A 26,588-nucleotide genomic window follows, 5' to 3' on the forward strand; every position below is an offset into this window, starting at 1 on the left:
GCAGATTTATATGCTTGAGGGAGTATAATTATTTTCAGCTGGATCAGATCAGAATTGAAAAAGGTGGACTAATAAGGTCGTCAGTACAATTTTAGGAATGTGCGTTCTGTCCTCTGTATGATGCAATCCCAACATGTATGGCCACAGTTACAGGCACCTCTCCTGTCTGGAACAGGCCTCACACAACCAAGTGTTGATAGAGTGAAAAACATAAGGACTGATCAGCGGTGATAGCTGACCCGTCAAAACATAATCAGTTACACAGAACCGTGACTCTGTCTTAGAGGGCTAAAGATATTCAGCAAACAGGGCCAACAGATTCTCAAACCTTGCTGTGGGAAAAACAAATGAAGCATTTACATCATCAGTTCTCAAAGTGTGACCATCAATAACAGAAGAGAGTCAAATTATCGCTCCTAGATATTCAATGCCTTTGCCACTGTTAAATCCCCCATATTTACGTAATGTAGTAATGTGGGTTACTATTGATCAGAGGTGGAACTAGGCTAGCCATATAAATATTGAAGCTACAAGAGCAGGTTATAGGCTGGGACTTCTGTGGTGAACAACACCTGATAACCCATTGAAGTGAGTGCAGCATTTAAAGGGCACAAGTCTGATAGAATATTCTCCACTTGTCCTGGGCAGGTACAGCTCCAACAACACTTAAGAATCTCAACTCCATCCAGGACACAAGATCCCAGTCATCTAGCACTCCATCCCGAACCATTAACTTCCTTCACCAGTGTTGCACAGTGGCAGCAATGTGTACCATCTATGAGCTGCACCACACCAGCTCTATAAGACTCCTTCAACAACACATCCCAATTTTGGAAGGAGACAGGCAACAGACACATGGAAACACCATAACCTGCAGTCGGGGTAGGGATAAGGTAAGGGATAGGGTTATGCTGTCACAGGCAATTGGCAATAAATGCTGTGCTCGCCATGCCCAACAAAATAACTGGAGAGATCATTCAAATCGTTTGCCTTGACAAAATTATTCACTAATTTTTTTTACCACAGTAATACGACCAGTAGAGCAGCATGTAACATTAGTGACAAAATACATACAATGACCAGCTCAAAAACTCAGCTTTGCACAACTACTGTCACTTACCAGGAGCACCAACGATGGCAATGATCAGGTAATATATCTTAGCAACACTATAAAATGCCTCACGCATTTTCTGAGTGAAATGATCCTATCCTTTGTGCTGCCAGCAACAATTCGCATTAAACTCCAAGGAGACCCATTGCCAATCCCATTAATTTATACCGTGTCAGCTCTCTGCGGGTACATTGGGGTTGCAACATCATTCCATAGGGATTGGAAAAATACAACCACATTATGACATTGAGTTAAGCACCTGCTGTCAATGACTATACTCCCTTCGGATATTGAATTGGAAAACTTAAAAGACTGGACAATTCAGATTGCATTGGAAAACCAAGCACATTGAAGATGAATGTTTCACATGAAGGAGTGAATAGTGGTCTGTGTTTTAACTTTATTTGTATGCAGTTGTCTCAAAATCTTCAATCACATGTCAGTTAAAACAAAATCTCAATGAAGCAAAGCAGTGAGGACCTGACTATGAGTTTCAGGACAGATCCTGACTGCTTTGTTATTTCAAGTTAGATTAGTTCCCTTAGGATTACATGTTAAAAAGGACCAATTTAAGACCAGAGTTGATTCTTCTTCATAGTTTTTCCTTAATACCTAGTTACATAAGGGGCTGCTCAATGTAATAATATATATAATATTATAATAGCAGAGCACATAAAATTACATCCCATAATCAAGCAGAGTCGGCATTGATTCAAGGAAGGAAAACCGTGTTTGACAAATGTATTAAATTTCTTTGAGGAAAAAGCAGGACAGATAAAGGGCATCCTTTAGATATATTCCAAAAGCCATTTGAAAAGGTACCGCAAGACACATTGTGTCCGATCGGTTTGTTATCATGGAAGAGGGTTGCCTAACTAACAGAAGTCAAGCAATTAGGATAAAGAAGCTGCTTCAGGATAGCAACATGCAAGTCATGGAGTGCAATATGGTCTGTGGTGGGGTCAAAATTATTCCAAATATATATGAATGACTTCGATAATGGAAGTGAATGCATTCTTGTCACGTTTGTGGGGGGGGGGGGGGGGGGGGGGGGGTAATGTGAGACAATGCTGCTCCTTTAACAAGGTTATGCTGTCCTTGGCTTTTCTTTTCAGGAGGTCGGAAAAGCAGCGATTCCAAAATGTCTGGCTTTGACGACTTGAGGATGCTTTCAAGTCGAAAGAAAAACACTTGTACAATGAAACGGCAGTGACCAGTTCTCTCAGCCCACCTTTTTTCGGTTTGGTTTGGTTATTTTTGGTTGGTTTTTAGCAATCTGGCTGTTCACTGAAAACAGTTAGTAGGCTTTGAGGCTGCTGTCAAAAAAAAAAAGAGCTATGTGGGAGAAGGTGTTCCATGCTGAATCTTCCTGCCATCTTTGCCTCTGACATCTCTCCTGGAAGAGCCTGTGTTTGATTTTACCTTTGTGCCATGCGGTGTTTATGTTGCAAGTATTTGGAACATTAAGTTGGGATAATCCTGTTGGGTTTTCAGAGAAGTTATGTTATTCAGTATTCTGTTCTCCTTTGTCTGTCTTTCATTCGGTAAGCTTGCAAACAAATTCTGTTTTCTTTGAAACTAAATGGTTGGGCTGCATCACTCCTGCAATATCTACTTTACACCTGCTTAAAACAACAAACAAAGTTAAGAGTCCGGACAATTTTCTTGGAATGTTTTGAGGGGGTCTGGTGTGGTGTGGTCCATAACAGATTAGGGGATCGGCCGGGATTTGTTCTATAGTTCCAAATTGGGATTGGGGTTGTTGGACTCAAAGGCTGCGAGTGGCAGGTATTCGTGTCTTCTGTTCTTGGTGTTAATTTCAGTTGGTTTAAGTGTTTGGGACAACAATGGCTCTTTCAGTCAACCAAGAGTTTTCTGGGGCTGGCAAAGTGACTTTGGCTGTTTGACAAAAAGGTGATTAAGGCCAAGCTGTTGGAATTAACAGACAAGCTGGAGCTGGAGCTGGAGCTGCTTCCTTCCGTGAGGAAAAGAGAGATAATTACATTAATAGCTCAGTATTTAGATTTGCTGGAAACACCATCCGAATCTTTAGAGATGGCGAAGGTTCAATTGAAAATGAAGCAGCGTGAGTTAGCATTAGAATTCTTACAGTGTGGAAATAGGCCCTTCGGCCCAACAAGTCCGCACCGACCCTCTGAAAAGTAACCCAGCCAGACCCATTCACGAACCGTCTTACTTTACAGTAACCCCTGACGACTGCGCCAAACCCACACATCCCTGAATGCTACCGGGTAATTGAGCATGGCCAATTCACCCTACCTGTACATCTTTGGATTGTGGGAGGAAACCGGAGCACCTGGAGGAAACCCACGCAGACACGGGGAGAATGTACAAACTCCACACAGAGAGTCGCCTGAGGATGGATTCAAACCCAGGTTCCAGGCGCTGTGAGGCTGCAGTGCTAACTACTGAGCCACCGTGCTGCCCCGAAGTTGAAGGCAAAAAACAAGGAAAGGGCAAAAGGAATGAAACTGTTTGAATTCCGATTAAAAGCAGAGGAAAGAGAAGAATGAATCACTTGAACAGAACAAAGAGAAAAAAAAGAGAGAGCAAGAGAGAGAAAAAAGAGAAAGAGACAGAGAAAGAGAGAGCAAGAGATGAGAGAAAAGGAGAGAAACTAAAGGAAGAAAGGGAGGGAGTTTGAACTTTGGAAATTGGGACTGAGACAGGAAAGTCAGCTTAAAAAGATGGAGATGAAAGCTGAAGGTAAGCTCAGTGAGGATGAGCAAACCCATGGTAGCCAAAAACCTGGTGAGAAACTGTTTAAATATATTCAAGCTTTGTCTAAATCTGATGATAAGGATGTGAAAGCTTTTTCCATCTCATTTGAAAAGATGGCTAAACAAATGTGATGGCCAGTGACCATGTGGGTTTTGTTTATCCAAACAAAAGACCGAGTGAGGTATTCGCATCCCTATCAGAGGAGGTATCTGGGCTGTATGAGGTGGTGATGACAGCCATCTTATGTGCATATGAGCCTGGGCCACAAGCCTATAGACAGTGTTTCAGGAATGGAAGGAGGGACCCTGGTCAAACCTACATTGAGTTTGAAAGGATCAGACAAAGTAATTTTAATCGATGACAGGGCATTAAACATTGAGCAAAACTATGATACTCTTAGAGAGATGATTATTTTGGAGGAGTTCAAAACTTCACTTCCTGACGTAGTGAGAACTCATGAGGAAGAGCAGAGGGTCAAAACAGCAAGGTTAGCAGCTGAAATGGCTGATGATTATGAGTCGGTCCATAAATCAAAGTTTGGGTTCCAAAATCAATTTCAATCCACGAGGGGTAGAAATTGGGGAAAAGAGAAATCCTCACGTGGAAAGGGAAAGGTAGATCTCAGTGAAGATCATCAGAATAACTTACCACAGGGTCAAAAGGAAACTCATGAAGGGGACAGAGAAATTATAAATTTCCAGTGTTTTCACTGCAATGAAGTAGGCCACATGAAATCACAGTGTTGGTGGGTTAGGGAAAAGCACTGGGAAGCCAGATGTAGGATGACAGGATAAGACAGGGAATTTTGTTGTAATGGTAACGGAAAGCACAGTGGAGGTTAGAAAGCTGCACCAGAGTGTACAAACTGGTTGGAGGTTGGGTAAGGATCATCTTCAACCATATACCTGCGAAGGTAAAGTTCATTCACATAGGCCAGGAACAACAGGCAAAGAGGTGACAATATTAAGAGATACAGGATCGTCTCAATCTTTGATGTTGAAAGATGAGGAGATATGTCCCTCTGAAGGACTATTGCCAGAAAATGTACTAGTAACAGGAATTCACGGTGAGACAAGAAGCTCTCAATTATGTAAAGTGGGGTTAGAGTGTCCAGTGAAGAGTGGACAGTCATGGTAGGAATCCTGGACCAACTCTCAGCTCCAGGAATATCATTTGTCCTTGCGTATAATATAGCTGGTTCACAGTTAGGAGTGCTGCCTGCTGTGGTTGAAAGACCAGTGGAAACTCAGGCAACTGAACTACCGCAGGACACATATCCTGGGATGTTTCCCAACTGATTGGTAATGAGGTCACAAAGTCACCAGTTGAAACAGGAGAGTACAAAGAAGAAAGTTGAAGTGGAATTAGCAGAGACCCTGTTTGATTCGAAGGTTGACACAAACCAGGAGCAGACAGCTTTAGCTCAGAGAAATTAACTGAGTTACGGCAGGAAGATGAAATTTTATTGTGATTGTATCAGAAGGCATACACGGAAAACGAATCTGAATCTATCCCTGAATGCTACTATCTTAGATGTCTTGATGAGGAAATGGAGATCATCACATTTTCAGGCAGATGAGAAATAGGCAGATATTCTTCAAGTCATACTGCCAGTGGGTTTTCAAACACAGGTTTTGTGGGTGGTGCAGGAACTACCAGCAGGAGGTCATTTAGGGGTGAGAAAAACTCAAATTAAAATATAAAAGCACTTTTACTGGCCTGGACTGCACAAAAATGCAGTTGAATTTTGCCAGACATGTCATATCTGTCAGGTAATTGGAAAACCATAGGCAGTAATAAATACCAAAGCTTTAATACCTAATCCTGCATTTTAGTAACCTTTCACAAGAGCCTTAATTCATTGCATAGGACCCATATCTACAACAAAAAGTGGGAATCAGTATTTGTTAACAATAATGGATGTGTCCACTAGATTTCCAGAGACCATTCCTTTATGCAATATCATAGCTAAAAGGATTGTAGAGGAATTGCTCAAATTTTTCACTACATACGGACTACTGACAGAGATACAATCAGAGCAAGGGTCAAACTTCACATCAAAATTATTTAAAGAAGTTATGGACATCTTAGGAATAAAACAATTCAAATCTACTGTGTACCAAACAGAGTCGCAGGGAGCACTGGAAAGGTGACATCAGACATTAAAGACCATGTCAAGACTATCCCGATGACTGGAATAAGGGAATTCTGTTTGTACTGTTTGTGATCAGAGATGCACCAAATGAGTCAACCAAATTCAGTCTGTTTGAATTACTTTTTGAGCAGGAAATGAGAGGAGCAGTAAAATTGATTAAGGAGAAATTACTAAGTCCAAATTCAGATGTTTGGACTCTGTGTCAAATTTTAGAGAAAAATTAAATAGAGTGGGTGAGTTGGCTAGACAGCATTTGAAAATAGTACAGCATGTGATGAAACAGGAAGCAGTCAAGAAATCAAAAATTTGCATTGTGCTAGCTGAGATAAGGTGTTAGTCTTACTTCCAGTGGTAAGTGAACATTTCCAAGCAAGGTTTAGTGGGCGTTATCAAATTGAAAGGAAATTGAGTGAGATGAATTAGATGGAAAGAAATCTCACAGAATGTGCCATGTGAACATTTTGTTATGGAAGGAAAACATAAGGAGAATGTCTTACTGAACACAGAGTGATGTACCAAGATCAGATGATTCAGAATTAGACATTCCTCAAATTAAGTTGGACAATGAAGAATGTTCCCAGAAATTGGAATAGATGATGGAGTTTCCTTTCAGAGAAAAATCAAGATGACCTGAAAGAGGTATTCCAATCACTTAGGAAGATATGTGGCAATAAGCTAAGAAGTACTAGTCTAATTGCCCATGATATAGATGCAAGAAATGCTGTTTCAGTGAAGCAACACCTTTCTGGACTTAACTCTCTAAAATGGCACAGATTAAATGCATGCTCAAAGACAACATAATGAAATGAGTTGCAGTGAATGGAGCTCACCTATAATAATCGTGTCAAAACCAGATGACAACTAACAATTATGCGTGGACTATCGCAAAGTCACTGCAGTTAGAAAATCCGATTCAAATACCAGTTTGGAGGACTGTACTGAGAAGGTTGGACAAGCAACTTATATTTCTAAGTTGAACCAACTCAGAGGAGGTACCTTTAAAAAGAACAATGAAAATTTTGGATTTCATGACATTGAATGGACTGTACCAATTAAAAGTCGTACAACTTTGTATGACAAATGTCCTTGCCACATTTCAAAGACTAACCAATAAAGTCATCTCAGGATTACCCAATTGTGTGGTATATGTCAATGACCTGGTGATTTTTGGTCACACATGGAAGAAAGATTTGGAGCATCTTTCGGAACTCTGATCAACTTCAGGAAGCGGGTTTGGCAATACATTGGGCTGAGAGTAACTTCACAAAAGTCCAACTCACGTTCCTGGGCCATGTCATTGGACATGGACATGTGCCCCCTACAGGTTGTGAAGAGAAAAGTTATTGGGAAGTTGTCCACACTATCAATGAAGAGGGAGGTACTATGATTCCTGGGACTGAGTGGTTTTCATCACGGGTTTGCACCAAATTTTAGCAGTGTGGTTGCTTCACTGACTGACTTATTTAAAACGTGTCTGAAATTTCAGTGGATGCAGGGCACTCGACAGCCTGAAAGTTATGTTAACTACTACTCCAGTGTTAGCCTAATTATGCAAAGCCATAATTTGATGCAAGTGATGTGGGTGTCAGTGCCGTGCTCTTGCAAGAAAACAATGAGAAGATGGAAAGACCTAGTGGGTATTTGTCCAGAAAACTGAATAATCATCAACAGAAATATTCCACAATTGAGAAGGACACCTTGAGTTTAGGGTTGGCATTACGACATTTCGACAGTTACACTGCCAGTAATGTGTCTCGGACAATTGTATATACTGATCATAAAGTCTTCCGAAAGCATTAAGGGGTTAAGGACAAAACTTCCAGGCTGTTTAGAGGGAGCTTATTATTGCAGCCATTCACTTTGAAAACTATATCCAGAACAGATCAGAAAACCTAATTGCTGACACGTTTTCCCGACTGTGTTAAGAAAGATGGAGGCATTCTGTCATAGGACAAAATGGACTGAAATAGATACAGTAATGAGTGTTTGCATGCTTATGGTCACTGTAACCTATATTTTATGCAGTGTACTAATAGCATTAAATGGAAGGCTTTTAGAAATGAAATCATCTTTGTATATTGATGGTTCATTTCTTTAAAGAGGGGAGGTCTGATGACATGATGGCTTTTAGACATTACTTTGTCATTTATTTTAAAGAGAGGTTTCAAGGTAGAGGTGTAGAGCAGTCTCCACAGATCCACTAAAGCAAACAGTTTGAGAGGCCTTGGGTATTTTTTTCCAAAGTTGTAGCAGTAGAAACAACTTGAATAGGTGTAGGTAATCTCTCACAGAACCAGGATTTTGAGTTTCTTAGTTTTTCAGTCGCAGTTGCTGCTGAGGTCTGGAAGAAGGGGAAGCTATTTTTCCCTCTCTTAGTTCTCACCAAAAACTGGGTGTTCTCTTTCTGCTGCTGCAGTTGCATGTGAGACCATCTGTTTTCTGAATTTCCCTTTTGCTAAGGGTGTGTTTGTGGGGTGTTGCGAATTCAGAAGAGTTACTGTGTAGTAGATAACCAATCTATTAATTCGTTAAGCATTTCAATATAGAGTTACAGCTAAGGCAATTCTTTTCTTTTGCTATATTTTAACCAGAGTGTGTGAATAAAGTGCATGTTGCTTCAAAGCTTAATATATTTTGAGGGGTTCTGATCCATAATAGTGACCCACACACACTCACCCACTCGCATTGAGCCTCTCACTCACACACACTAACACAAACACTGGCCCACACACAGACTGTGTGACATCCCTCAGCAATCTATCCATGATTCTCCAATGGCTCCCTCGACACAACCAACCCGTATAGGCAGTGAGTTCCAGATTCCCTCTGCATGATTTCACTTTCTCACCAATTTCTGGTTGAGGTATCTCCTATCAGTCACGTGGTTAAAAAAGGGACAGATTAATTTCCACATCTAGGCTGATGACAGCCAGTTTTGACCTCAGAACCAGCTCTGGGAACTCCCCCATTGTGGTCTATTTTGTTGCCATTAGCTTTGCTGTCATGGATGAGCGGAAACTTTGGAAAACTGAGCCAGTGGGATTTCATCCCTGCTCCAAAGGTTATTCCTGCTCCATTCATACCATCCTTCTCTTTCGCGATTTGCTAATGCTGAGAGCTCTCTGTTTTTCACCACGGTGTCAAACCTTATCCCGAGATGGGATTTCAACATGATACTGAAGTTTCTGATTTCTACCCATCTCTGCCTATGTCGGTGCACTGCCATTTCAATTCCCCAACCTATTGTCAAGTGGGACATTTCTGTCCTTGACCAACTGTAATGCTCCAGTGGGACTTAAAGTGAAGGTTGAGGAACCCCATCTCCTTTTCTGAGGAGGCACTTAACAGATTTCTACAATCAACCTCAACTTCACAAACTTACTTTCGGTCCTCCCACTTGTGAGTTTTGTTTTGCATGCCACCGTGTTACACTTGTCTTTCTGTCAAAGCCGTTTTACAACTTCATGGCACATTTATACTATTAACCTCCTCAGGGCCTGCTACACAGGGCCTTGCTGAGATCACGCATAGAGTATGGTAATGCAGTTTCAGTCTGCTTATCTGAGGAAGGATGTTCGGACTATGGAGGGGGTGCAATGAGGGACTACCAGCCTAATCCCCTGAAATGGCAGGAATGGGTCTGTTGGACCAGATTAGATTAAGTCAGAGATGTCTACAGGACAGATAAAAGCCATTGGGCTCACTGAGCCTTTTCCAGTCAAGCACAATCACCGAAGTGTTCTAATCCCATTTCCAGCATTTGATCCAAAGCCCTTGCATTGCCAAAGCGCATAGGGAAAAGCTTCTCCAATGTGTGACAATGCTGCTCCTTTGACAAGGTTATGTTGTCCTCATTTTTTTTCAGAGGGGTCGTTAAAGGCAGAGGTTCTGATACAAGGGCTTTTGCCCGAAACGTCGATTTTGCTGCTCCTCGGATGCTGCCTGAACTGCTGTGCTTTTCCAGCACCACTCTAATCTAGACAGAGATTCTGATACGCCTGGAAATACCTACTTGGAAAGGCTTAAGTCTATTTTTTTAAAGCACTTGTACAATGAAAGGGGAGTGGCCAGTTCTCCCAGTTCAGAGTGGTTTCTTTTTTGGTTTAGTTTAGTTTCTGCTGGGGGCGGAGGGAGAAGCTGCTGGACCCAAAGAAACAGCTGATCCTCACTCCCTCTCTGCAATCTCTCTCCTGTAAGAACCCGCGTTTGAATTCATCTTTTTTGCCAAGGGGGTGTTATGAGAATGTTGCAACAACTTGAAACAACATCAATAAGTTGCAATAGAGTCAAATGGGTTTTCAGATAGATTAAGTTGGTTATTTTTTTGTTTGTGTTTCATTCAGTACAGTACAGTACAGGGGCAGCACCAGTAGTTAGCACTGCTGCCTCACAGCACCAGAGTCCCTGGTTCGATTCTGAACGGCCGAGCAATCTCAAAGGGCTGAATGACCTATTCCTTCCACAAGTTTCTCTGTTTCAATGAATGGTGCGTTGGGAATTATACAAAAGCTGTTTTGTTTCTTTTCACTTTAAAAGATAAAGTTTGGGATTATATTTTTAATGTGGTTTTTAAAATCCTTTGAATTTGTATTATAAATAAATGGTTTGGACTGTTCTTTTATATTAATCTCTTTTGCTAATAAACTTCTCTTTTATTGTTAAAGCAAAAAGGTGCAGCGTTGTATGCTTATGTTTCAGTGAGAAACCACATTGTCAAAACTAAAACAAATCACAATTTCAGGATGCTGTCTTATTTGCCCAGCTGGGATCACAACAGGTGGGGGCTCTTGATGAGATGTTTGAGTGCATTGGATTTAAAGAGGATCTGTGTCTCTCTTGTGAAAGTATGAACTACAGATTGGTTCCAGGGCATGAAGCAGCTGTGCATGGAGACGTTTATTGCACAAAACTCTGGGGTGGCACAGTGGTCAGCACTGCTGCCTCACAGCAGCAGGGACCCAGGTTCGATTCCATGCAAAATGTATTTTTTGATACATCAAGAACATTTCTGAACTGACAGCCAGACTACTACGACCACTAGGACTCATAACAGCACACAAACCAACAGCCACTCTCAGACAACAACTCACCAGGACAAAGGACCCGATACCCAGCATGAGCAAAACCAATGTCGTGTACAAAATCCCATGCAAGGACTGCACAAAACACTACATAGGACAAACAGGAAGACAGCTAACGATCCGCATCCATGAACAACAACTAGCCACGAAATGACACGACCATCTATCCTTAGTAGCCACACACGCGGATGACAAGCAACATGAGTTCGACTGGGACAACACTACTATTATAGGACAAGCCAAACAGAGAACAGCCAGGGAATTCCTAGAGGCATGGCACTCATCCACAGATTCTATCAACAAACACATCGACCTGGACCCAATATACCGACCACTGCAGCGGACAGCTGGAACGGACAACCAGAAGCGGCAGATTCAAACCACTACAAATGCCGGAGGAAACATCACAGAAGCGCTTCACAGGAGGCTCCCAAGCACTGAGGATGTCACCTAGACAGGGGACGAAATGTCTGCAACACAAATTCCCAGCTCGAACAGAACCACAACATTTAAACAGACTGAATACCAAATTCCTATGGTTAGCCAACAAACGCAGAGAGAACCGTTGTTATAAATGTAAAACACCCAAATTGAAATCCCTCAGATATGAAACACGTCTGCTGCTGTCATAATTCCAAAGGACAAAGGAAGTTCAGCCACAAATATCACATGAAGGGATAAGTTATACTCACTAAGAAAGCCTGATGCGCTTGTCCTTAAATAAGGGAAGGCTGAGAGATGACATACTAGCAATGGAAGGCTCTGCTCCTGTTTTGTCTTTACCAATATTAGGGAAAACTTAAACCTGCCAGTTCACTTCCAGTCAGGAAAGGTCATAGTTCTACACTAACCTCCAAAATGATAGCACATTTTCAGCTTTCATCCTTGTTAGTTCTGACTCTAAAGACAGTTGTAAAGGATGTTCTGTTCTGTGGCTAGGAGCTGTGAACCATGGAAGAAAGTGGCTGGAATACATCTCTTGCTTTCCTCAAGATCAACTTACCAGGTCAGTCCTGGCTGCCACGAACAGCAGCAATACCATCAGAATCGAACCACTACAGTCAGTTGTGAACTTGCTGATGTTGCAGCAGATTGGATGACTGAGTGAATCCTTTCCCACAAACAAAGCAGGTGAATGGCCTCTCCTCAGTGTGAGTGCGTTGGTGTTTCAGAAGGTGGGATGCGCAAGTGAATTTCTTGACACACATGGAGCAGGCGAATGGTCTCTCCCCAGTGTGAATTCGCTGGTGTGTCACCAGGGTGGATGACCGCGTGAATCCCTTCCTACACACAGAACAGGTGAATGGCTTCTCCCCAGTGTGAGTGCGCTGATGTCTCAGCAGGTTATTGCTGCTTTTAAAACTCTCCTCACAGTCCGAACATTTAAAAGTTCTCATGTCAGTGTGAACTCGCTGGTGTCTCAACAGGTTGGATGAATTAATGAATGCCTTCCCACATGCTGAGCAGGTGTATGGCCTCTCACCAGTGTGGGTCCGCTGATGTACAGAGAGTTCAGATGATTTTCTGAACCCAGTCTTGCAGTGAGAGCACCTGAAAGGTTTCTCATCAGTGTGAACACGCTTATGGGACATCAGGTCCCCAGAACATTTGTAGCACTTTCCACAGTCTGAACATTTAAAAGGTCTCACGTTAGTGTGAACCCGCTGGTGAGCAAGCAGGTTAGATGACTCTCTGAATCCCCTTCCACACTTGGAGCAGGTGAATGGCCTCTCCCCAGTGTGAGTACGTCGATGTATTTCCAGCTGGGATGGCCAACTGAATTTCTTCCCACAGTCCTCACATTTCCATCGTTTCTCCATGATGCCGGTGTCTTTGTGCCTCTCCAGGTTGGATGATTTTCTGAAGACTCATTCATATAAAAACAAACACATGTGATTTCTCTGGGCTGAGAATGTTGGAAGGCTCATTCAGGCATCATAATTGGTTAAAGCTCTTTCCAGAGTCAGTGCACTGCAACACTCTCACTTGGGTGTTTGTGTGTCTCACAATAATTTTCCATTCAAACCGATGACATTTTCCCAAACAGACAAGCATTTCTACTTCCACAGTGAAAGGTGGATCATAGTCAGATTTTGTGAGATGACGTTTAGTTTGAGATTTCCATTTGCAAATCAGCTTCTCTTAATCCCCTGGAAAAGGAATGCACAATGTCAGTATCATGATCAGTCCATTGATGGAAATTCAGAACAAATAATTCTAGCTAAACGGTCACTCAATCACGTTGCTCTTTTGGAGAACCAGTGCTCACCAAAAGGCCTTCTTCTGCACCATAACATTTCTATGATTCTGTGATGGAACATTCTTTCCACTCAAATTAACAGAAGCAAAAATAAAGAACTTTTAAAATAAAGAAAGGAAAGGGAACCCCCTAACTGAAACAAAATCTTCCGCCCAGTGTCTATGAGATGTACTGTATGCTGAGGTGTTAACTTTGTGGAAGGTATCAAGCTTAATGGGGACACTGTGTGGCATGGGCAAGGAGAAAACCATGCAACAGAGGTCAGGCAGGAAACTGGAATTAAAGTCACAATTTGTTCAGCTATGATCCAACCGAATGATAGAGAAAGCTTGCTGGCCTGACTACCATACCTACTTCTTAAATAAGAAAATTCCGTAAACCCCTGACCCAGCTTCGTCGAGTCCCACAAGTTGCTGTTTTAGCCAATTTTTTCTGACTGGCTGCCTCTTCTCCACCTTGACAGCCAAAGATTAGACAGTTGTGGCTGAATTGACAGCAAAACTAGAGGTACCTCAAATAGAAGTTGCAAGCTTCCTGTAACTACACCAGAATCACTCTCACTGAATGCATTCAAGGCTGCATACTCAGCTGCAGCCTGGGGATGGGTGAAACGATTGAAAGCCCTTGTTGAATGTGACTTCACGGCAGGCGCTAGGACCCAGCGGAGACCCTTGGAGACCCACCCACCGTGTGACGTCGCTGATTGCGCGTGCACAGACCCCAGACGGGAACAAGATGGCGACCGTTAAACTGGAGCCGCTTCCAGAGAAAAGGCCTGAATCTGGAGATACAGCACCCGTAGGTTTGTATTCAGCTTTCGTTGCCTTCCACCGGTGCTTAGAAACTTCTTCTGTGTCCCCGCGGTTTCCGTCGCTCCCTCCGCGGCTGTCAATGTTTACCGACGGCGAATGTGACAAAGGTGTATCTTTCCCCTTGCCATTGCCCTCACTGCGCATGCTCCGAAGGCTCGCCGACACGGCGCCTGCGCAGTGCTCCATTGTGATGTTGATCGGGGACCTTCGCCAGCGCTGGGACTGCTGGGTAAAGAAGCCGCCATGAGTGAGTGAGTTCATTTTGCTATGATGTCGAGTTTGAGTCGGTGGAGAATGATGCAATGCATACAATTAGAATCGAAGTTATGCAGCTATTCAAGTGCGTATGCAATTCATTGTTTCGTTTATAGAAAAGAAATAGCAAGTAGTCCCTCGTGAATAAAGCAATGGCCAACATCTCCTCCATTACTTCCTGGCTTCTTTCCAGTTCCACGTAATCTGAGTAACAACAGAGGAGTCACACAGAACACTTCGTAAGAGTGTTTGTTGTCATGGTGTCTGGAGCATGGTGAAGAGAGCAGTTTCTGTTTTATGGCACGGCAACTGGTGATCAGTGGATATCTGCAGGGGTCAGTGTTGAAACCAAAACTACTTGTGTTACACATTAAAGATCTGGACAAAGGAACTGAGGACCTTGTTGCTAAGTTGGTGAGCTGGGACATGAATTGGACATTGAGTTGAAATAGTCCCGCAAGCTGCTCATGTGCAACTTTCAGTTTCCAAAACCCACTGAACCAATGTGTCTCCAGTGAATCTCACAAGAGAGCACCTGGCAGACATTCCTCACTAAAACTAACTGACATATGGCAAATTCTAAACAAATCAAAGTCCTTTATGCTTTTGTCACTGTCTTGCCACCAGGTCTCTCTGACTATCCAGCCCTCTAGGAAAGGGAGAGAGTTGCAGAGTGAGGTCATGTAGATCAGACAAAATGGACTGGGTGTTAAACTAGAGACAATACACAGAGAAGCTACTCAGATTGGTGACAGGTGGAGAACTGCTGCTGCTGCTTCCCAGAGAGAGATGGCTGGAAACACTGACATTTCTGGATTTGGCAGAATTTTGAACTCCAATTTTAAAATGTGGGACAAGAATTATTATTAATCACAAATAAAAATCTCCCAAGTCTGTTGTGGAGTTGCTCATTATATTGGGTGTAGTGGACAGCGAAAAGGGTTACCTCAGATTGCAACAGGTTCTGGACCAGATGGGCCAATGGGCTGAGAAGTGGCAAATGGAGTTTGATTGAGATAAATGTGAGGTGCTGCATTTTGGGAAAGCAAATCTTAGCAGGACTTATACACTTAATGGTAAGGTCCTAGGGAGTGTTGCTGAACAAAGAGACCTTGGAGTGCAGGTTCATAGCTCCTTGAAAGTGGAGTCGCAGGTAGATAGGATAGTAAAGAAGGCGTTTGTTATGCTTTCCTTTATTGGTCAGAGTATTGAGTACAGGAGTTGGGAGGTCATGTTGCGGCTGTACAAGACATTGGTTAGGCCACTGTTGGAATATTGCATGCAATTCTGGACTCCTTCCTATCGGAAAGATGTTGTGAAACTTGAAAGGGTTCAGAAAAGATTTACAAGGATGTTGGCAGGGTTGGAGGATTTGAGCTATAGAGAGAGAGAGGCTGAACAGGCTGGGGCTGTTTTCTCTGGAGCATCGGAGGCTGAGGGGTGACCTTATAGAGGTTTACAAAATTATGAGGGGCATGGATAGGATAAATAGACAAAGTCTTTTCCCTGGGGTCGGGGTGTCCAGAACTAGAGGGCATAGGTTTAGAGTGAGAAGGGAAAGATATAAAAGAGATCTACGGGGCAACTTTTTCACACACAGGGTGGTACGTGTATGGAATGAGTTTCCAGAGGAAGTGGTGGAGGTACAATTGCAACATTTAAAAGGCATTTGGATGGGTATATGAATAGGAAGGGTTTGGAGGGATATGGGCCGGGTGCTGGCAGGTGGGACTAGATTGGGTTGGGATATCTGGTCGGCATGGACGGGTTGGACTGAAGGGTCTGTTTCCGTGCTCTACATCTCTGTGACTCTGACTCTAAATGATATCGTCCAGCAGGAAAAAATAGTGAAAGCTGTGAATAACACATACTGGTCTGTCTCATGTTGTATATTTCAAAATAGAACTCCAGTACACCTGGTATGTTCATTTTCAACTCGTGCAGGCTTTTATAGTTAGCCAATCCACTATCCACACCACTACCTTGCCTCTAACACTGTGGGATCTTATTTATCAACTTCCTGTGTGGCACCTTGCCAAAAGCCTTCTGGAAATCCAAATAGATCACATCCACTGGCTCTCCTTTGTCTAACTTGTTCATTCGAGATTTGTTTTGCTTTTTTTTTCATTCTGGGCAGAAAGTGATTAACAGATTGAGAGTGTGGTTAATAATGGGAAAGACTGTGACAAAATTCTAGTATTTAACATGTCAATAGAACAGAATTCCTGCTTATAACACAGTGAGTTCTCTAGTTCAGAAGCAAATCCTGGGATGCCTGGAGGCTTCAGAAATACCTTGTGTAGACCGAAAAGTCCAAATACGAATCTGAAGATCCTGTATCTGCAGCTCTTGTGCCTTGTCCCAGGGACAGGCTCTGGTTAATGACAACTAACTTGGATTCAGGAGGAAATGCGTCTGTCTTGGTGATGCAATAGAGCAGGAGGGAATTTGATATCCCCGTTGTCAGGGAAAACAAGAATTGCTTGATTTCCAATACCATTGATATCTTCCTCAATCTGCACACATCTGTGGAGAAATGGACCTAGCCAGAGTTAATGGGGAGTGAAAGCTGATAGTGGAGGAAAAAAGTGGTGCAATGCGTATGGATTTCAGGGATGAGAGTGTATGTGTGAGTTGCACAGTCATGCAAACAAGAGAGGAAAATGATGTTCCATAGAAACTAGAATTTTCTTCTGAATGTCTGTCCTGTCCTTTCAGCCAAGGGTTTTGTAAACTTATTTTCCAGAGCTTTTTAATGAGAGGATTTACAGAATGGAAACACAAAACAAACTTCCTTTCATAAAGAGAACCTCCATGTCATTGGCCTTTGAATGTGGAAGGAGAAATGTTTGTCTTTTTTTGTCAGTAACATTTGTCTGTTTTGTCGAAGGGAGTATATATCGAACATCAACGTGACTGGAAAAGAATCAAGAAATATACCTGAGTGAGAGCATTCCAGTGAACTGACTGTGGACAGAGCTTTAACAAGTTACACTCCTGGTTGTATGTGTTCCAGTGAACTGACCGTGGAAAGAACATTAACCAGTTACAAATCCGAATGAGAGTGTTACAGTGAACTGACTATGAAAGAACTTTAACCAGATACACAACCTGAGCAAAACATTACACCACCCACGGTGAGGAGAAACTTTACACATGTTCTGTATGTGCACATGGCTTCACTTGCTCATCAAAGCTCAAGTGACACAAGGACCCTCACACTATGGAGAAATCTTGGAAATGTGAGGATTGCAGTAAAGATTCAATTCACTATTCCTGTAGGAAAACCATCAATGCATTCACACTGAGAAGAAGCCATTCATTTGTTCTGTGTGTGGGAAGGGATTCACTCAGTTATGAGGAATTCTTGTAGAGATGTCATGCAGCTGAGATTGCTGACATCCAAAAGCACTACTATCATCTTATATGCCATGCATGACTCCAACCAGCAGACACCAGTTTGCCCCCTTATGCTCATTGATTCCACTTTTACTAAAGCTTCTTGATGCCACACTCTGTCAAATGCGACCTTGATATCAAGGCCTGTCACTCTCACCTCGCCTCTGCAATTCAGCTTTTTTGTCCATGTTTGATCTCGGCTGGAATGAGTAGTCCTGGTGGAACACAAAGTGGGTGTCACTGAGCAGGTTATTGCTGAACAAGTGCTGCTTGATAGCACTGCTGACACCTTCCATCATTTTACTGATGATTGACAGAATATTGATAGGGCAGTAATTGGGCAGGTTGGATTTGTCCTTTTTTTTGTATATGGGACACACCTGAGCTGTTTTCCACATTGACAGATAGATGCCAATGTCGTAACAAGAGTAGAAGAGCTTGGCTAGGGGAGCGGCAAGTTGTGGAGTGCAAGTCTTCAGTAGTTGCCATATCGAGTGCCTCCAACCATTTCTTGATATCAAATGGAGTGAATTGAATTTGCTGAATACTGCTGTCTGTAACACTGGGGACCATTCAAGGACGCTGAGATAGATCATCCTCTTAGGACTACTGGCTGAAGGTTACTGCAAATGTTTCTGCCTTTTGCACTAACGTGTTGTCCTCTTACATCATTGGGGATACTTGTAGAGCCTCCTCCTGCAGTGAGTTGTTTAATTCATGACTGGATGTGGCAGGACTGCAGAACTGAAATCTGATCTGTTGGTTGTGGGATCGCCGATCTCTGCCTGTCACTTACTGCTTATTCTGTTTGGCTCACAGGTAGTCCTGTTTGGTAGCTTCATCTGGTTGACACCTCATTTTTGGATGTCTCTGGTGCCATTCTGGCATGCCCTCCTGCACTCTCCATTAAACCAGTGTTGATCCCCCAGGCATGATGGTAATGGTTGCAGGGACCATGAGGTTACAGATTGTGCTGGAGTATAATTCTGCTGCTGCTGATGGCCCACAGTGCCTTATAGATGCCCAGTCTTGAGTTGCTGGATGTATTCAAAGTCTGTCCCATTTAGCATGGTGATAGTGCCACACAATATGGAGGTTATTCTTAATGTTAAGGTGGGACTCCGTCTCCACAGGCACTGTGCAGTAGTCGCTCTAACTGATGCTGTCATGGATGGATGCATCTGCGACAGGCAGATTTATTAAGGGTGAATTCAAGTATTTATTTTTCATCTGCCAGATGCTGCCTGACCTGCTGTGCTGCTTCCTGCATCACACTTCATCAGCTCTGACTTCACCAGCATCTGCAGTCCTCACCCATGATCGAATTGCAGAGAAGCCTCAATGGCCTAATCCTGCTCCTACATCTTATGGTCTTATTATCTTACACTACTGATGATGTACAAGGTGATGGGGATGAAGTGGGCAAATGGCTTTCCAGAGTTTGATCAGCCTTGATCATATTGAATATTGGGCCAGGATCAATGGCTTACTCCTGCTCCTATGTTCCTCTGAAAGTGGCAAAAACTTTGTAAAACCCACATTCATTGGGCGCGCCAGTGCATTCAAATCAGTTCCACTCCATTCATCTGCCCTCACTGTCAGAAGCAGTTCAGTGATTCTCCAGAAGGCAGGAAGTGCTAGAAAGATTTCAGGGAGCTGCTGTACAATCAGTATGTTCCCACTGAGGAGTGTGTGCTCCCACTGTGGGATCAGTGTCCATCAGCGCACTCTCATTGCAGAGAGACAGATCACCCTATTCCAGGTGTGGGTGGGGACACAGTCCACCTCAGTGTATAGAATATATTCACACCAGAAAGAGATGTCTTCAAAGTTCTGTGACCGAAAAAAGAAATTGCATCTCCTGAAATCAGAAAAACATTGTCACTGATGGTAGACTTTTCACTTGCTCTGTGTATGGGAAGAGATGCACTCAGTCACTGCGGTGGCTCAGTGATTAGCACTGCTGCCTCACAGCACCAGGAACCCAGGTTTGATTCCACCCTCAGGCGACAGTCTATGTGGAGTTTGTACATTCTACCTGTGCATTTCCTCCAGATGCTCCAGTTTCTGTCCGCAGGCCAAAAATGTGCAGGTTAGGTGGATTGGCCATGGAAAATTGCCTCTAGTATCCAGGGATGTGTAGGCTAGGTGGATTAGCCATAGAAAATGCAGGTCTACAGGGATAGAGAAGAAGGATGAGTCAGAGTTGGATGCTGTTCCGAGGGTCATTGTGGACTCAATAGGCCTATTGGCCTCCTTCCACACTGTAGGGAATCATGATGATTTAATTTACTGCACAATCAGTCACAAGTGTCTGCAGGGATTAAATGAATTGTTGTGTTAATGCTTTAAGAGCTGTGGTTGCTAATGAGCCAAGAACCAAGTTGGGGTAGCACAGTGGTTAGCACTGCTGCCTCACAGCGCCAGGGAACTGGGTTCAATTCTCGCCTCGGGTGACTGTCTGTGTGGAGTTTGCACATTCTCCCCGTGTCTGCGTGGGTTTCCTCTGGGTGCTCTGGTTTCCTCCCACCGTCCAAAGATGTGCAGGTTAGGTGAATTGGCCGTGCTAAATTGCCCGTAGAATTAGGTGCATTAGTTAGGGGGAATGGGTCTGGGTGGGTTACACTTCGGAGGGCCGGTGTGGACGAGTTGGGCCGAAGGGCCTGTTTCCACACAGTAGGGAATCGAATCTAATCTTAAAAAAAAAAATGACTGGCTGCTGTGTGCAAGAAACGAAAGCAGGAGGTTGTACATATGTTACCTGTAACAGTAAACTGTTGTCAAACCAGTTAATAAAGCCATTTGAGATATTCAAATAACATGAATCCCCTTTATTTAATTTGTGTTTGAACAAATAACATCAAAATAAATGATTTTAATCACTTCATATCCACACCAGTGCCTCTCTACCCTTTCTATAGTGTGGTGACGAGAATAGCGTACAGTATTCCAAACTGGTCTAACTGAGGTATGACACAAGTTTGGCACAATCTCCCTATTTTTCATTTCTCTCCCTCTAAAAATGAAGTATAGTTCTTAATTTTCTTTATTGGTCTTATTAATCTATATTTAAACTTCCTTTTTGAGATTGTAGTCTTTCTACTTCACGTTCCCTCGGCTCCTCTGCCCTCTGGAGACTGAAACTTTCCAACAACGAGTAACCTCCCTGCTATTCTTACCAAAATGTACCACCTCTCATATTTATCTGTGTGTCGAGTTCCGCGTGGAAGAAAGAGATAGTGCCACAGCGACAAAGGTGATAGAACTCAGAGGGCCACTTCCAAGGGGTTGTTATTTAGTGTGACCCAGGATAGGGTTGTCTCATAAACACTGTTTTCCTGATAGTTGTAGTAAAAGAGTGTTTGGGAAACACTCCACAATACTGTATATGTATGGTATAAATTCTTTATAAATAAATATATATTTCTTTAGTTGAATGGTTCAACTGGAATTCCATCCTTGCTGAGGTCTTTGTTTGTTCAGCAAACAAGGATCCTTGTGAGCTCAACAGATGAGATTTTTTTTCATCAAATTCAACCCTGAGACAAAACTGTGGGATGAAGTTTGAGAAATGTCAGTCTCTCGAACATACAGTGTGGCCATCCATTAGTCCTACTATAATCCAAAAATTAGCTGTAGTATAAGCAGTGAGTACCTGGAAGTAACTGACGTCAGAAGGTAAGCACTCTCCATGAGAACATAAAAAATTACTCCCAGGAAGAGCTAATCAATATGTCCTCTTTGAGTTCTGCATGTGTTTTCCAGAGGGCATATGGTGCTTCATTGATTGTTCTTAGTATTATAAGCAGCTAAATTAATAAAGTGTTCCTAATCTTAACTTGAACCCGACAAGGTGCATTCCAATAGCTCAGATGCAATCAACTGACTACTCAGTAATATTTAACATACCTGTTCCAGTTCATCAAAATCGTGCCAGTGTTTTGCCAAAGAGTTTCTGAGGGCATCCTTCCCTGATTGTATCAATAGCTCAGACTGATATCAGCAAGAAGGATTCATAGCAATGAATCCACCTAAGGCATCCCAGAAATCAACATTTGCAAGAGCAAACATGAATCTAAGTCTGCTTCCAGAAAATTGCTGTAGAGCTACAAATGTGAAACCTGCAGGTTTTTATTCAGGGATTAGGGGTTCCACCAGCTTTTGCTCTTCCAAAGTTTCCTTCCTTACCAGAGATCGTAGCTGGTGTGTGTGAGATTTGAATTTCACATTTCTATTCACCTTCTGCAAATCTTTGATTCCTTACCTAATTCAAAATCTGTCTACCTCTGCCTTAAGAATATTCAACTACTCTGCCTCCTGCATCTTTTCGGAGGTGGCGTTCCAAAGTGACCCAATCCTCTACCGGAAAAACTATCCCCATCTCTGCCCTGAAAGGACACCACTAATTGTAAGACAGTGCCTCTACTGCTGGCCTCAGCCAAAAGGCAAAACATCTTCTCTGCATTCTCTGTGAAATAACAGAGGCCGGTGTCCTGTCATCAAGTCACTCTTTATTTACTTGGGCACAGTACACTGGCTGTGGCCAGCCAGCTTGGAGTCAGTCCCCTGAACTGAGGAGATTCTAATCTCCTGACTGTATTTTTATTTCTGTTTACATTCTCTCTTTTTTAAAATGCACCCCTACACTATTGCCGTACAGCAGCGCTGCTTATTTTTTGCAACTATATTATGCGTGTGTAAGTCAGTAAAAACATCACGTTCAAACTAATTTTATTCAACATTCCACCACTAAGAAAACACTCGTGGCCTGGGAACCAGTAACAAGTGAAGCTCAGTAGGAGCAATGCTTATGTGAAAGAAAATGTGTAGGACAAAGTAGGGATCAAATCAAAATGGAGTTGGAAGGGGGAAAAATAAGCACTCCACTCACTGCAGTGCCCATCTCACCCTAAAGACATTGAGAGGTTTGGTGGAGACCGCATGCTCCTTCCCCAAGGACACCCGGGCTCGAACATAACCACAGACGAGGGACAGGCAGTCAGCAGAAACATTCCCCTCCACGGCCCACTGCCTGGACCTGTTAATAGCCAGCCTGACCAGGCCCAGGAGCAGATCCATGAGGAGATCCTCCAACCGATGCCCAAAGATCAAGATCATGGGGCTGAAGTGCAACCAAAGATAGGTCTTTTAGATAACTAAAACGGGAATGCAAACACCCACACCCACATCCAAGGACTCCCCAGCACCCCCACCCCAGTGCAGACAGTTAACTGGTACCAATATCTGTTTGGAGCAAGTGAGGACTGCAGATGCTGGAGATCAGAGCTTAAAAATGTGTTGCTGGAAAAGCGCAGCCGGTCAGGCAGCATCAAAGGAACAGGAGAATCGACGTTTCGGGCATAAGCCCTTCTTCAGGAATGAGGAAGGTGTGCCAAGCAGGCTAAGATAAAAGGTAGGGAGGAGGGACGTTGGGAATACGATAGGTGGAAGGAGGTTAAGGTGAGGGTGATAGGCCGGAGTGGGGTGGGGGCGGAGAGGTCGGGAAGAAGATTGCAGGTCAAGAAGTCGGTGTTGGGACTGAGAAAAGGTGGGGGGAGGGGAAATGAGAAAGCTGGAGAAATCTGCATTCATCCCTTGTGGTTGGAAGGTTCCCAGGCGGAAGATGAGGCACTCTTCCTCCAGCTGTCGTGTTGCTATGGTCTGGCGATGGAGGAGTCCAAGGACCTGCATGTCCTTGGTGGAGTGGGAGGGGGAGTTGAAGTATTGAGCCACGGGGTGGTTGGGTTGGTTGGTGCGGGTGTCCCAGAGGTGTTCTCTGAAACGTTCTGCAAGTAGACGGCCTGTCTCCCCAATGTAGAGGAGGCCAGATCGGGTGCAGCGGATGCAATAGATAATGTGTGTGGAGGTGCAGGTGAATTTCTGACGGATATGGAAGGATCCTTTGGGGCTTTGGATAGAAGTGAGGGGGGAGGTGTGGGCGCAAGTTTTGCATTTCTTACGGTTGCAGGGGAAGGTGCCGGGAATGGAGGTTGGGTTGGTGGGGGGTGTGGATTGACGAGGAAGTCACGGAGGGAGTGGTCTTTCCGGAACACTGATAGGGGTGGGGAGGGAAACTCCCCCTCCCACTCCGCCAAGGACATGCAGGTCCTTGGACTCCTCCATCGCCAGACCATGGCAACACGACGCCTGGAGGAAGAGCGCCTCATCTTCCGCCTAGGAACCCTCCAACCACAAGGGATGAATGCAGATTTCTCCAGCTTCCTCATTTCCCCTCCCCCCACCTTTTCTCAGTCCCAACCCTCGGACTCAGCACCGACTTCTTGACCTGCAATCTTCTTCCCGACCTCTCCACCCCCACCCCCTCTCCGGCCTATCACCCTCACCTTAACTTCCTTCCACCTATCGTATTCCCAACGCCCCTCCCCCAAGTCCCTCCTCCCTACCTTTTTTATTTATAGATATTTTTATTAGAGATTTAACATTTTTACAAGTTTACAAAAATAAACAAAACTCTCAAATACAAACATTGATATACAATTAAATCAAATATACAATAGCCAAAATTTAACAAAAGAAAAAATACCGAAAAAGAAAAAAATACTCAACTGTCTACTAATCTAACCTACAACTAACCAGACTGTATATTTAAGTTCTTACATGCTCGGAATGTGTTAACATCAAATGTAATAAACCCGTATTCGTGCGGGATTCCTCTCCTAAGGGGCTCCGGACCAGCCAGGTTTGTAATCTCAATTAAATAAAAGCCCTTGTTAGGATAGCCGAAATATCTGTGTTTATATAATTCAAGAAGGGCTGCCATATTTTATAAAATAATTCGGTCTTTTGGTGCACCATATTTGTGAGGAAGTCAAGGGGAATACATTTCCTAATTAATCTGTGCCAATTTGAAAGTCCAGGGGGGCCCTCAGCCACCCAGTTCACCAAAATATTTTTCCTTGCACAGAAAGAGAGAATAGAAAATAGTCTCTTCCCGTACGTGTCCAGGGAGGGAAAGTTCGAAAAGCCCAAAAGGAGAGATACAGGGTCCACTTTAATTTCCGTTCCTAAAATTTCCGTCAGGGTACCTGCTACTTTAGTCCAATATCTACGGATCTTATGACAGGTCCATAGGCAATGTATAAGAATGCCCACCTCTATTTTACATTTAGGACACATTGGAGATGCTCCTGCCTTACATTTTGCCAATCGAACTGGCACGATATGCACCCAATGAAGTATCTTCAGCTGGATAGCCTGGGTTCTGTTACAAATAGTAATTCTTCTATGTTTTCCCAAATATCATTCCATGTTTCTATAGAGATTTCTAGTCCCAAATCCTGATCCCATGTTTTAAGCAGATTATCCATATCTCCCGATACTTCATCATGTAGTAAATGATAAATAGTACTGACGGATGATACCCCCACTGGTCGTAGGACACTACATTCTCTATCTGATTTATAAAGACTATCTAATAACGTAGTCTTCTTCTGTATATAGTCTCAAATTTGGAAGTATCGAAAGAGGTCTCCATTAGGTAATCCGAATTTCTGACGCAGCTGTTCAAAAGACATCAGGACCCCATCTTTAAACAGATCCCCTAGACATGAGATACCCCTGGATCTCCAGAGTTTAAAAGTGGCATCTGTAAACCCGGTTTGAATCCCCATGCTCCCACTATCGGTGCATAGGGGGATGTTTTATGTGAATTGCCCTCATTTTGCCGCATTATATTCCAAGCCTTAATTGTGTTTAGTATTATAGGGTTTTTACAGTGATCTGTAATGATTTTCCTCTTGTCTGAAAATAAAAGGTTAATAAGTGGATATTTTACTTGAGAGGCCTTGATGTCCAACCAGATTGGGTCTTGTCTGATCCACAATCAATCAGCTATGTAACTTAATAGGGAACTTAACTGATATTTCCTAAAATCTGGGAAGTCCAATCCTCCCCTTGCCTGTGGAAGCTGGAGCTTCTTCAGCTTAATGAGGGGCCGCCTATGATTCCAAATAAAGGAACCCAGCCAGCCATACAATTTACGTAGAGCCAGTCTCGGCAGCATCACCGGGAGCATTCTCATAGGGGAAAGGAGACGGGGCAGGACATTCATTTTAATTAGTGCTATTCTACCCAACCAGGAAATTGGAAGGTCTCCCCATCGCTGGAGGTCCTGCCTTATCCTTTCCAGTAAATGCACAAAATTAGCCTTGTACAACTGACCAAATACTGGGGTAATAAAAATGCCTAAATATAAGAAGCCCTCCAGGGACCAACAAAAGGGAAAAAGGGATCTGTCCACTAAGTGGGGTATCATAGCAAGGCCATCCATTTGCATAGCCTCCGCTTTTGAAAAATTAATTTTATAGCCTGAGAATGCGCTAAATGTATTAATAACTTGGATTAGGCGAGGTACAGACATCAGAGGATTACTGAGGAATAGAAGAACATCATCTGCATAAAGGGTAATTTTATGTTTACCTGTACCAATCCTTGGGGCCACTATATTAGGATCAGCTCGTATAGCTTCTGCTAGTGGTTCATTTATTAGCGTAAATAACAATGGCGAGAGAGGACATCCCTGTCGGCAGCCCCTACCCACACGGAAGCTATCCAAACCTAATCCATTGGTAACCACAACTGCTTTGGGATCACTATACAATGTTGAGACCCATTTGGTAAACACCTATCCAACGCCAAACCTTTCCAATGTGTCAAACAAATATGACCATTCGACCCTATCGAATGCCTTTTCCACGTCTAATGAAACTACTACTCCTGGTATCTTTCCCTGATGACAGGCTTGAATCATATT

General features: G+C 43.3%; 2 protein-coding genes across 7 annotated transcripts in view; one reads left to right on the forward strand and one right to left on the reverse strand.

Annotated features, from left to right (window-relative positions):
- The window catches only part of LOC122543914 (uncharacterized), an 83,705-nt gene extending 69,358 nt beyond the window's left edge, over positions 1-14,347 (reverse strand). The window contains exons 1-2 of one of the 3 annotated variants that reach the window (XR_006310185.2): positions 14,146-14,291; positions 12,093-13,239 (exon numbers count right to left, since the gene is read on the reverse strand). Coding sequence is in view for 1 of the 3 variants with exons in the window: in XM_087983648.1 (XP_087839774.1) it covers positions 13,197-13,239; positions 14,037-14,347 (354 nt within the window). In the remaining 2 variants the exon portion in view is untranslated. Of the gene's footprint in view, positions 1-12,092; positions 13,240-14,036 lie in introns of those variants that run through there. The other 2 variants (XM_087983648.1, XR_015754567.1) reach the window with 2 other exon arrangements.
- LOC122543924 (uncharacterized) overlaps positions 14,093-26,588 on the forward strand; it is an 85,011-nt gene continuing 72,515 nt past the window's right edge. For 3 of the 4 annotated variants that reach the window (XR_015754573.1, XR_015754574.1, XM_087983678.1), the window contains exon 1: positions 14,282-14,412. Coding sequence is in view for 1 of the 4 variants with exons in the window: in XM_087983678.1 (XP_087839804.1) it covers positions 14,405-14,412 (8 nt within the window). In the remaining 3 variants the exon portion in view is untranslated. Of the gene's footprint in view, positions 14,152-14,281; positions 14,413-26,588 lie in introns of those variants that run through there. The other variant, XR_006310187.2, reaches the window with a different exon arrangement.

The sequence above is a fragment of the Chiloscyllium plagiosum genome, unplaced genomic scaffold (genome assembly GCF_037043375.1).
Source record: "Chiloscyllium plagiosum isolate Xiang-an unplaced genomic scaffold, Cpla_swu_hap1 HiC_scaffold_46, whole genome shotgun sequence".
In the NCBI taxonomy this organism is placed as follows: domain Eukaryota; kingdom Metazoa; phylum Chordata; class Chondrichthyes; order Orectolobiformes; family Hemiscylliidae; genus Chiloscyllium; species Chiloscyllium plagiosum.